Below are 12936 nucleotides of genomic sequence, written 5' to 3' on the forward strand. Positions count from 1 at the left end.
GGGTACAGGGAAGAGTGAGGGGAGACAGCTGGGTACAGAGAAGAGTGGGGGGAGACAGCTGGGTACAGAGAAGAGTTGGGGGGGGGAGACAGCTGGGTACAGAGAAGAGTTGGGGGGGGGGAGACAGCTGGGTACAGAGAAGAGTTGGGGTGGGGGGGGGGGGGGGAGACAGCTGGGTACAGAGAAGAGTTGGGGAGGGGGGGGGGGACAGCTGGTGTTACGGACTGACAGGGTTCATAGACTTCTGCATTTCACATTCACTTAATTTTTAAATCTCTTCAACTCAGCAAATAAAAAATTCTTTTGCATTAAAATTTGGCGAGGGCGTGTCCAGACCTTTCATAGAAATGTATATCATTTAGTGGACACATATTTGTATAAATAATGTCAAAGTGCACAATAAATATGAAGCAATATGTAGAATACTTTTTCAATTTCTATTTATGAAACACCAGGTTTATAATGTGCTTTTCATGGCTGACATCCCGGTATATGCTGTATTAGGGCATCTGGCGAGCTGGTGTTTTCAGGACCCGTTGGTTTCAGGACGCCTCTAGCTGGTTGGCTCGTGACTGGTCACCTGTTCTCTGGCAGCTGTGGATGAGCCCCGCCAGAGACGATCTCAGCCAGTGTAAGACTCCTAGGTGTTTATTTCTGGGGTGTACAAATCCGAAATATAAAATGGCATTGCAGTTAATAGCAGAAGACGCCTGGAGGTGGCGGCTTTTATACAGAAACCTCCTAGTGAGCCGGATATTATAGTACACTGCAATTGGCTGCAATTCCCTACATGCCACAATGGGGAGAAAAAGAAAATCTTTGTTTAAACAGGATTCCAAAAAGATCACGTTATAACCGCAAGTCAGGACATTAGAATAAAATAACGATATCAAACGAGTTCACATGGTTTGTGCGCAGATTCCAGGCTGGGATGTAACCACAGCAAATTGCTTTTAAGAAGCGGCTTCTGGTGTCAGTAGCAGAACACAGACGCCGCAGCGATAGCCGATGCTTCGATTGTTAATAAGCAGCAACAACGATACTGATAATAAGACGGACATCCGTGCCATAGTCTTCAGCTGCTTCCCCATCTCGTATTATATTACAGGATGTATAGCAGACGCTTCTCCCTCAGCGGCACAAGGCGTGGCAGCGTAGCGTCCCCTCCAGGTGATCTGCCCCCGAGCAGCGGCAGTGACAATACACCGCCATATTGCCACCAAGCTCCGGTACGTCTAGTGGAGTTTTTCATGTTGGATTTGGTAATAGCACGCCTGTCATAAAACAAAGCACATGTGACATTATACATAGTGACGTATGTCTATGTGAGCGCGGCACGCAGGCAGTCTCAGCGCTCTCCACACATGGAAATGTACAATAAGGCGAGCATCTGTAATCACGTACCAGCGCTTATAGCAATTGCATCTCATTCCAGAAATGAATACAGCCATATTACACTTGGCGCTGTAACGTGCAAGAAACGGACGTATAGATCGGAGCGCCCGCGATGGGGGCGGTAGATTGCCTGGTATGAGCTGAAAGATATCCGCCCCCCCACATCGACTTCTATACAACCCAGCAAAGAGCAGGAGACAGAAGACCCCAGTTACACCAGATGACCACCCCTCCCCCGGGACCAGCCAGCTGATGGAGGAGCCTTCCCTTCCATTCTCCATTCCTAGTCCTCCGGGAAGCCGGCAGTGGAGTCCACGCTCAGCATTCTACACATCAGTGTGTCTGGGGGGATTTATTCATACACTGGGGGACAGTAATGTGACTGCTGGTAGTTTGAGGTCATGGTTATTTACTATCAGGGCAGTAGAGAGCCAGGCTGGGCCCTGGTACTTTTCAGGGGGTGTGGCCTAATCACAGGAGGCGTGGTCATGCACGCTTAGAAAGAAAAACAGAAAACTTTGTGTTTTAAGCACCTCCCTGACGACACTGCAGCCCGGCACACACCACACAGCGCAGCCCGGCACACACAGCGCAGCAACACACAGCCCAGCCCGGCACACACCACACAGCGCAGCCCGGCACACACCACACAGCGCAGCCCGGCACACACCACACAGCGCAGCCCGGCACACACAGCGCAGCAACACACAGCCCAGCCCGGCACACACCACACAGCGCAGCCCGGCACACACCACACAGCGCAGCCCGGCACACACCACACAGCGCAGCCCGGCACACACAGCGCAGCAACACACAGCCCAGCCCGGCACACACCACACAGCGCAGCCCGGCACACACCACACAGCGCAGCCCGGCACACACCACACAGCCCAGCCCGGCACACACAGCGCAGCAACACACAGCCCAGCCCGGCACACACCACACAGCGCAGCCCGGCACACACCACACAGCGCAGCCCGGCACACACCACACAGCGCAGCCCGGCACACACAGCGCAGCAACACACAGCCCAGCCCGGCACACACCACACCCCGGCACACACCACACAGCGCAGCCCGGCACACACCACACAGCGCAGCCCGGCACACACAGCGCAGCAACACACAGCCCAGCCCGGCACACACCACACAGCGCAGCCCGGCACACACAGCGCAGCAACACACAGCCCAGCCCGGTACACACCGCGCAGCCCAGCACACACCACACAGCGCAGCCCGGCACACACCACACAGCGCAGCCCGGCACACACCACACAGCGCAGCCCGGCACACACAGCGCAGCAACACACAGCCCAGCCCGGCACACACAGCCCAGCCCGGCACACACCGCGCAGCCCAGCACACACCACACAGCGCAGCCCGGCACACACCACACAGCGCAGCCCGGCACACACCACACAGCGCAGCCCGGCACACACAGCGCAGCAACACACAGCGCAGCCCGGCACACACAGCGCAGCCCGGCACACACCACACAGCGCAGCCCGGCACACACAGCGCAGCAACACACAGCGCAGCCCGGCACACACAGCGCAGCCCGGCACACACCACACAGCGCAGCCCGGCACACACCACACAGCGCAGCCCGGCACACACAGCGCAGCCCGGCACACACCACACAGCGCAGCCCGGCACACACAGCGCAGCAACACACAGCGCAGCCCGGCACACACCACACAGCGCAGCCCGGCACACACCACACAGCGCAGCCCGGCACACACCACACAGCGCAGCCAGGCACACACCACACAGCGCAGCCCGGCACACACCGCGCAGCAACACACAGCGCAGCCCGGCACACACCACACAGCAATACACAGCACAGCCCGGCACACACCGCACAGCCCAGCACACAGCGCAGCCACACACAGCGCAGCAGCCCAGCACACACAGCGCAGCCTAGCACACACACAGCGCAGCAGCCCAGGACACACACAAGCGCAGCAGCCCAGGACACACACAAGCGCAGCAGCCCAGGACACACACAAGCGCAGCAGCCCAGGACACACACAAGCGCAGCCCAGCACACACACAAGCGCAGCAGCCCAGGACACACACAAGCGCAGCAGCCCAGGACACACACAAGCGCAGCAGCCCAGGACACACACAAGCGCAGCAGCCCAGGACACGCACAAGCGCAGCCCAGCACACACACAAGCGCAGCAGCCCAGGACACACACAAGCGCAGCAGCCCAGCACACACACAAGCGCAGCAGCCCAGGACACACACAAGCGCAGCCCAGCACACACACAAGCGCAGCAGCCCAGGACACACACAAGCGCAGCCCAGCACACACACAAGCGCAGCAGCCCAGCACACACACAAGCGCAGCAGCCCAGCACACACACAAGCGCAGCAGCCCAGGACACACACAAGCGCAGCAGCCCAGGACACACACAAGCGCAGCAGCCCAGGACACACACAAGCGCAGCCCAGGACACACACAAGCGCAGCAGCCCAGGACACACACAAGCGCAGCCCAGCACACACACGAGCGCAGCAGCCCAGCACACACACAAGCGCAGCAGCCCAGGACACACACAAGCGCAGCAGCCCAGGACACACACAAGCGCAGCAGCCCAGGACACACACAAGCGCAGCCCAGCCCGGCACACAGCGCAGCCCGGCACACAGCGCAGCCCAGCCCACAGCCACGTGCTGGGCTGGGAAGAGCTGCAAATGCTACTGCCAGGCAAAGGGGGAACCTGGGCCTCCACAGGGCACCTTCATCAGACCTTTAACCCCCCCCTCCCCTCCCCTCTGCAATACTGTTTACTATATATAAATGCTATATATAATTCTCAGCTGGTTGGATCTGCAGTAGAACTATTTATGAAACAGGGCTGTGGTGGAGAGCGGGCCATCTCTTTATGCTATAGATCCTCTCCCTTTCCTGGTTCTCATGTAATTACCAGAGCCACAGAACAGTGCTGAGCTGCCCACCCTGCTGTACAGGCGCGGATCCAGAAGAAAATGATAGGGGGGGCACCAAGGAAGGGGCAAGTACATGTGAGGTGGCGCTTCTTATACAATGCCCACAGTTGTAGCGCTCATTATGCAATGTCCACTGTACTGGTAGTGCCCCTTATATAGACCCCATAGTAGTGGTGCCCCTTATGCAATGCCCGTATTGCCCCCAGTAGTAATGTTGCCCATAGTAACACCCGCAGTCATTTAGCGCCCTAGTAGTTATGCCCCCAGTGGTAATGCCCCTGCAGTTATGACCCCAGTAGTTTACCCCCCCCCCCCTTTATAGTTTAGCCTCCCAGTGGTAATGCCCCCAGTAGTTTGCCTGCTTGTAGTTTAGCCACCAGTAGTAATGCCCCCCTGTAGTTTGCCCCATTGTAGTTTAGCTTCCAGTAGTAATGCCCCCACAGTGCCAGATCCAAAAATGCCCCCACAGTGTCAGGTATACAAATGCCCCCACAGTGCCAGGTAAACAATTGCCCCCACAGTGCCAGGTATACAAATGCCCCCACAGCAGTGCTGCAGCTGCTTACCGCTGCTGCTACTTCTTCGCCCGGCTCTGAGGATGTCAGGAGGAGAGTGCGGCTATGTCTGGCGCCGGTGGCGTGTAGGACTTCAAACTAGCCGCAGGTTCGTGAGCCAATCAGAGCTCGCGGACCGGCAGCGGCGGCTCCTGATTGGCTGCCGGTCCGCGAGCTCTGATTGGCTCACGAACTGGCGGCTGGTTGGAAGTCCGCTACACGCCGCCAGACATAGCCGCGCTCTCCTCCTGACAGCTGAGACACGCTGCCGCTGGATTGTGCGGCAGCGTGTCTCGGTGACACAAGCAGGGGGGGGGGGAACGGACGGGGGACGGAGGCCACAAATGACAGGGAGGGCACGGGCCTCTGCTGCTGTACCTATGTATGGTTACTGAATGAAGGACGACCTCTGCAGAGCAATATGAAATTACTTCCGTCTTATTGCTCTGCATGCAGCTGGGCCCAGATGTGCCAAGGAAAGAACACAAGTCATTTAGAGATATCTTAGGGGCTGACTACACACAACCTACTGGATCTACCTTCATGTCTAGTATTTGTTTTCCTGGTTTGTACCTTTATGGAGTAACAATTGCACTTCTTCCAGGACCCCAAATCTCCAGCCAGAGGTCACGGCAAACACTAAGCTGCGCAATTCATGGCATCAACATGGCAAGTGGACTTAGTGACTGCATTTCATTCACCGGCCTGGGCAGGGGGGCATACCAGGCTTTACCATGAAGGGCTTTGCTGGGCCTTGAGATGAGGTGCCCACTTAACCAGGCCACTAGAAGAGGCACAGCGCACATGTTCTGCCAGCGGCAGCCTCTTCTCTCATCTGATGGGTGATCTTCTACGTTACCCGACTCTGGGATGTGCCTTCTACAGATCACCTCCTCCTCCATCTGTCCTATCTTCCCGGCAACAATATACCGACGTAACGTGTGCCCATCGCATCCGTCCAGATCCTCCCACCAGAACTAGTATGAAAGTTGACCTTGGTATCATTTTCCCCTAAGTCTAATTTACAAAGTAAAAATACAGAATGACCCTGTGACTCGTCATTCTCTAAACTAGCTGTAAAAGTTCTATGGCCAACAGGCAGACAAGCAAAGTTACTGTAGATTCTTATTATTTCACCTTCAATGTAGTAAACATTATCCCTTGCTCTCCATGCTGCAGATATGGATCCATCAGATCTTCTATCAGATGGACCTCTGAACCCAGATTTCGTATCCTGAGCAGAAATGAGAAGGAAACATTGGTCATTGAAGACTCGGCTTCTGCAAGTGGAAGCAGATGCACGGTATATTTAGCTAGACTGACCTGGCCCTAAGGACAACATAGAGGAAAACGGGGAACAGCTCATCCATGGACCAGAGGAAGCCTTCCTTGTGTGCCTCTTGTGCTTCCTGCGTGATCTCCTCAAAGGTTTGTTGGATGACCTTCAGCTTGTCTGACGGTGTGAATGTAGTGCTGCAAATAGCAAAGGGTGACAATGTGTTTACACCTTAGTGTATCATTACAGCCAGCGAGAGTCTGATGGTACACACTGGGCTCAACCCTGGAACAACAGAGCATCACGTGTGACCCATCACGTTCAGCACTCACTGAATACAGCAAACCTACTCTGTATACACACGTCTTCCCACCAAGACAATCCTCATCCTTTCTTCTTGTGTGTTACAACTTCCTCCACATAAATGGCTTGGTATTATTTATGTGAGATCTCCAAGCACTAATCAGCAGTATTATGGGTAGATGTATTAAAATACGTTATGTGTAAGGACGCGCTTCACCTCCGGACCACGGGGTAGCGGGTCCACATAACGCCAACATGTATTATTAACAGGTGTGCCGAAGTGGGAGAGTGATAAACTACCTGTCTTCCGAGGCGAACACTCTCTCTCTCCACCAGCTTTGACTAATGCTTGCAACACTTGTGCGCCGCTCAGAATTCTCCCAGCTGCCCCCGCGGAATTTTGGAAGATAGCCACGGAAAGTGCTGTGCGCCAGGCAACGACATCTGCAGATGTCGGAACAGTCAGTGATGCTGACCGTTCATACACTGCCCACTGTCAGCGTACTATCTTGTAGATAACAGCGCCAATATGGACATAGCCATATCACTGCTTCTATGTAAGTGTGACACCCCCTGCTGCATTACCATATTACTGCTATCACTGCTGCTTCTATGTGAGTGTGACGCCCCCTGCTGTATTACCATATTACTGCTATCACTGCTGCTTCTATGTGACCCCATACAGTAATGAGACGCACCCTGCTGTATTACCATATTACTGCTATCACTGCTGCTTCTATGTAAGTGTGACACCCCCTGCTGCATTACCATATTACTGCTATCACTGCTGCTTCTATGTGAGTGTGACGCCCCCTGCTGCATTACCATATTACTGCTATCACTGCTGCTTCTATGTAAGTGTGACACCCCCTGCTGCATTACCATATTACTGCTATCACTGCTGCTTCTATGTAAGTGTGACACCCCCTGCTGCATTACCATAAAACTGCTATCACTGCTGCTTCTATGTGAGTGTGACGCCCCCTGCTGCATTACCATATTACTGCTATCACTGCTGCTTCTATGTAAGTGTGACGCCCCCTGCTGTATTACCATATTACTGCTATCACTGCTGCTTCTATGTAAGTGTGACACCCCCTGCTGCATTACCATAAAACTGCTATCACTGCTGCTTCTATGTGAGTGTGACGCCCCCTGCTGCATTACCATATTACTGCTATCACTGCTGCTTCTATGTGAGTGTGACGCCCCCTGCTGCATTACCATATTACTGCTATTACTGCTGCTTCTATGTAAGTGTGACACCCCCTGTTGCATTACCATATTACTGCTATAACTCAGTGGCGGTTCTTGCCACGGGCAAGCGGTACTTTTGCCCGGGGCGCCGCCTTCCGGAGGGCGCCGGCGCCATCCGGAGGGCGCCGCACCAGGGCAAGATCCACCACTGTGCCCCCCCGCTTTGAAGGGAACCAGACACGTAGCGTCTAGTTTCCCTTCATTGAGAAGACCTTAGTTGTGCGGTGCGCGATGACGTCATCGCGCACCGCACAGCAAAGGTCCTCTCCATGAAGGGAAACTAGACGCTACGGTCTAGTTTCCCTTCATGTAGAGGACCTTTGCTGTGCGATGCGCGATGACATCATCGCGCACCGCACAGCGGCACAGACACTAGGGGTCATAATTGACCTCTAGTGTCTATGCTGTTCTATGGGAGAGACGTAATAACGTCTCTCCCATAGATCGAAGAGAGGAGAGGAGAAGAGCGGCGCCGCCGGCGGAGGGGGTCTGCAGCGGTCTGGATCAGGAACGGGGATGGTAAGTATACTTTTTTTTTATTTCATTTTTTCTTTCAGCGTCGTGACCACGCCCCCATTTGAAGCCACGCCCCTATATTTTGCCCGGGGCGCCACAAAGCTAAGAACCGGCCCTGCTATTACTGCTGCTTCTATGTGAGTGTGACGCTCCCTGCTGCATTACCATATTACTGCTATCACTGCTGCTTCTATGTAAGTGTGACGCCCCCTGCTGTATTACCATATTACTGCTATCACTTCTGCCTCTATGTGAGTGTGACGCCCCCTGCTGCATTACCATATTACTGCTATCACTGCTGCTTCTATGTAAGTGTGACACCCCCTGCTGCATTACCATATTACTGCTATCGCTGCTGCTTCTATGTAACCCCATACAGTAATGTTATGTCCCCTGCTGCATTACCATATTACTGCTATCACTGCTGCTTCTATGTAAGTGTGACACCCCCTGTTGCATTACCATATTACTGCTATCACCGCTGCTTCTATGTAACCCCATACAGTAATGTGATGTCCCCTGCTGTATTACCATATTACTGCTATCACTGCTGCTTCTATTTAAGTGTGACGCCCCCTGCTGCATTACCATATTACTGCTGCTTCTATGTAAGTGTGACGCCCCCTGCTGCATTACCATATTACTGCTATCACTGCTGCGTCTATGTGAGTGTGACCCCGCCTGCTGCATTACCATATTACTGCTATCACTGCTGCTTCTATGTGAGTGTGACGCCCCCTGCTGCATTACCATATTACTGCTATCACTGCTGCTTCTATGTAAGTGTGACGCCCCTGCTGCATTACCATATTACTGCTATCGCTGCTGCATCTGTGCGAGTGTGACGCCCCCTGCTGCATTACCATATTACTGCTATCACCGCTGCTTCTATGTGACCCCAGACAGTAATGTGATGCCCCCTGCTGTATTACCATATTACTATCTCTGCTGCTTCTATGTAAGTGTGACGCCCCCTGCTGTATTACCATATTACTGCTATCACTGCTGCTTCTATGTGAGTGTGACGCCCCCTGCTGCATTACCATATTACTGCTATCACTGCTGCTTCTATGTAAGTGTGACACCCCCTGCTGTATTACCATATTACTGCTATCGCTGCTGCTTCTATGTAAGTGTGACACCCCCTGTTGCATTACCATATTACTGCTAACACTGCTGCTTCTATGCGAGTGTGACGCCCCCTGCTGCATTACCATTTTACTGCTATTGCTGCTTCTATGCGAGTGCGACGCCCCCCTGCTGTATTACCATATTACTGCTGCTTCTATGTGTGACGCCCCTGCGGCATTACCATATTACTGATATCGCTTCTGCTTCTATGTAAGTGTGACGCCCCCTGCTGCATTACCATATTACTGCTATCGCTGCTGCTTCTATGTAAGTGTGACGCCCCCTACTGCATTACCACATTACTGCTATCACTGCTGCTGCTATATAAGCGTGACGCCCCCTGCTGTATTACCATAGTACTGCTATCGCGCTGCTTCTATGTACGTGTGATGACCCCTGCTGTATTACCATATTACTGCTATCACTGCTGCTTCTATGTAAGTGTGACACCCCCTACTGCATTACCATATTACTGCTATCACTGCTGCTATGTAAGCGTCACGCCCCCTGCTGTATTACCATATTACTGCTATCGTGCTGCTTCTATGTACGTGTGATGACCCCTGCTGCATTACCATATCACTGCTATCACTGCTGCTTCTATGTAAGTGTGACGCCCCCTGCTGCCTTACCATATTACTGCTATCACTGCTGCTTCTATGTGAGTGTGACGCCCCCTGCTGCATTACCATATTACTGCTATCACTGCTGCTGCTATGTAAGCGTCACGCCCCCTGCTGCATTACCATATTACTGCTATCACTGCTGCTTCTATGTAAGTGTGACGCCCCCTGCTGCATTACCATATTACTGCTATCACTGCTGCTGCTATGTAAGCGTCACGCCCCCTGCTGCATTACCATATTACTGCTATCGCTGCTGCTTCTATGTGAGTGTGACGCCCCCTGCTGTATTACCATATTACTGCTATCGCTTCTGCTTCTATGTAACTGTGACGCCCCTGCTGCATTACCATATTACTGCTATCGCTGCTGCTTCTATGTGAGTGTGACGCCCCCTGCTGCATTACCATATTACTGCTATCGCTTCTGCTTCTATGTAACTGTGACGCCCCCTGCTGCATTACCATATTACTGCTATCACTGCTGCATCTATGTGAGTGTGACGCCCCTGCTGCATTACCATATTACTGCTATCACTGCTGCTTCTATGTAAGTGTGATACCCCCTGCTGCATTACCATATTACTGCTATCACTGCTGCTTCTATGTAAGTGTGACACCCCCTGCTGTATTACCATATTACTCCTATCGCACTGCTTCTATGTACGTGTGATGACCCCTGCTATTTACCGGGTGTAGTATGGCTGACCGGCGGTCTCCTGACCGGCGGTCAGCTTACCGACGCCGGGATCCCGGCAGCATACCGACGCCGGGATCCCGGCGGGGAGGGGCGAGTGCAGCAAGCCCCTTGCGGGCTCGCTGCGCTCGCCACGCTGCGGGCTCGGTGGCGACCTGCGGTCGCCACGGGTTCTATTCCCACTCTATGGGTGTCGTGGACACCCACAAGTGGAAATAGTCCGTGTTGGTCGGCATGCAGACCATCGGGATACTGAGCCGGCGGGATGGTGGAGGAGGTCATGTGACTGCCGGTCAGCAGATCGCCAGTCACATGAATACCACCCATATTACCATATTACTGTTATCGCTGCTGCTTCTATGCAAGTGTGACGCCCCTCTGCTGCATTACCACATTACTGCCATCACTGCTGCCTCTATGTAAGTGTGACGTCCCCTGCTGCATTACCATATTACTGCCATCACTGCTACCTCTATGTGAGTGTGATGCCCCCTGCTGCATTACCATATTACTGCTGTCACTGCTGCTTCTATGTGACCCCACACAGTAATGTGATGCCCCCTGCTGTATTACCATATTACTATCTCTGCTGCTTCTATGTGAGTGTGACGCCCCCTGCTGCATTACCATATTACTGCTATCACTGCTGCTTCTATGTGAGTGTGACGCCCCCTGCTGTATTACCATATTACTGCTATCACTGCTGCTTCTATGTAAGTGTGACGCCCCTGCTGTATTACCATATTACTGCTATCACTGCTGCTTCTATGTGAGTGTGACGCCCCCTGCTGTATTACCATATTACTGCTATCACTGCTGCTTCTATGTGAGTGTGATGCCCCCTGCTGTATTACCATATTACTGCTGTCACTGCTGCCTCTATGCGAGTGTGACGCCTCCTGCTGCATTACCATATTACTGCTATCACTGCTGCTTCTATGTGAGTGTGACGCCCCCTGCTGCATTACCATATTACTGCTGTCACTGCTGCTTCTATGTGTGACGCCCCCTGCTGCATTACCATATTACTGCTATCGCTGCTATGTAAATGTGACGCCCCCTGCTGCATTACCATATTACTGCTATCGCTGCTGCTTCTATGTAAGTGTGACGACCCCTGCTGTATTACCATATTACTGCTATCACTGCTGCTTCTATGTAAGTGTGACACCCCTGCTGCATTACCATATTACTGCTATCACTGCTGCGTCTATGTGAGTGTGACCCCGCCTGCTGCATTACCATATTACTGCTATCACTGCTGCTTCTATGTGAGTGTGACGCCCCCTGCTGCATTACCATATTACTGCTATCACTGCTGCTTCTATGTAAGTGTGACGCCCCTGCTGCATTACCATATTACTGCTATCGCTGCTGCATCTGTGTGAGTGTGACGCCCCCTGCTGCATTACCATATTACTGCTATCACCGCTGCTTCTATGTGACCCCAGACAGTAATGTGATGCCCCCTGCTGTATTACCATATTACTATCTCTGCTGCTTCTATGTAAGTGTGACGCCCCCTGCTGTATTACCATATTACTGCTATCACTGCTGCTTCTATGTGAGTGTGACGCCCCCTGCTGCATTACCATATTACTGCTATCACTGCTGCTTCTATGTAAGTGTGACACCCCCTGCTGTATTACCATATTACTGCTATCGCTGCTGCTTCTATGTAAGTGTGACACCCCCTGTTGCATTACCATATTACTGCTAACACTGCTGCTTCTATGCGAGTGTGACGCCCCCTGCTGCATTACCATTTTACTGCTATTGCTGCTTCTATGCGAGTGCGACGCCCCCCTGCTGTATTACCATATTACTGCTGCTTCTATGTGTGACGCCCCTGCGGCATTACCATATTACTGATATCGCTTCTGCTTCTATGTAAGTGTGACGCCCCCTGCTGCATTACCATATTACTGCTATCGCTGCTGCTTCTATGTAAGTGTGACGCCCCCTACTGCATTACCACATTACTGCTATCACTGCTGCTGCTATATAAGCGTGACGCCCCCTGCTGTATTACCATAGTACTGCTATCGCGCTGCTTCTATGTACGTGTGATGACCCCTGCTGTATTACCATATTACTGCTGTCACTGCTGCCTCTATGCGAGTGTGACGCCTCCTGCTGCATTACCATATTACTGCTGTCACTGCTGCCTCTATGCGAGTGTGACGCCTCCTGCTGCATTACCATATTACTGCTATCACTGCTGCTTCTA

The 12936-nt window shown here is 52.8% G+C and overlaps 1 protein-coding gene across 2 annotated transcripts in view; it reads right to left on the reverse strand.

The window, feature by feature from the left end:
- Positions 1 to 423: 423 nt before the first annotated feature.
- Positions 424 to 12936, reverse strand: part of ALS2 (alsin Rho guanine nucleotide exchange factor ALS2) — a 384700-nt gene continuing 372187 nt past the window's right edge. For both annotated transcript variants that reach the window (XM_063950453.1, XM_063950454.1), the window contains 3 exons: positions 6228 to 6377; positions 6042 to 6138; positions 424 to 1274 (listed from right to left, as the gene is read on the reverse strand). In XM_063950453.1, the coding sequence (XP_063806523.1) occupies positions 1236 to 1274; positions 6042 to 6138; positions 6228 to 6377 (286 nt within the window). In that variant the 3' untranslated portion in view covers positions 424 to 1235. The remainder of the gene's footprint in view (positions 1275 to 6041; positions 6139 to 6227; positions 6378 to 12936) is intronic.

This window comes from Pseudophryne corroboree, assembly GCF_028390025.1.
Source record: "Pseudophryne corroboree isolate aPseCor3 chromosome 7 unlocalized genomic scaffold, aPseCor3.hap2 SUPER_7_unloc_10, whole genome shotgun sequence".
Taxonomy (NCBI): Eukaryota; Metazoa; Chordata; class Amphibia; order Anura; family Myobatrachidae; genus Pseudophryne; species Pseudophryne corroboree.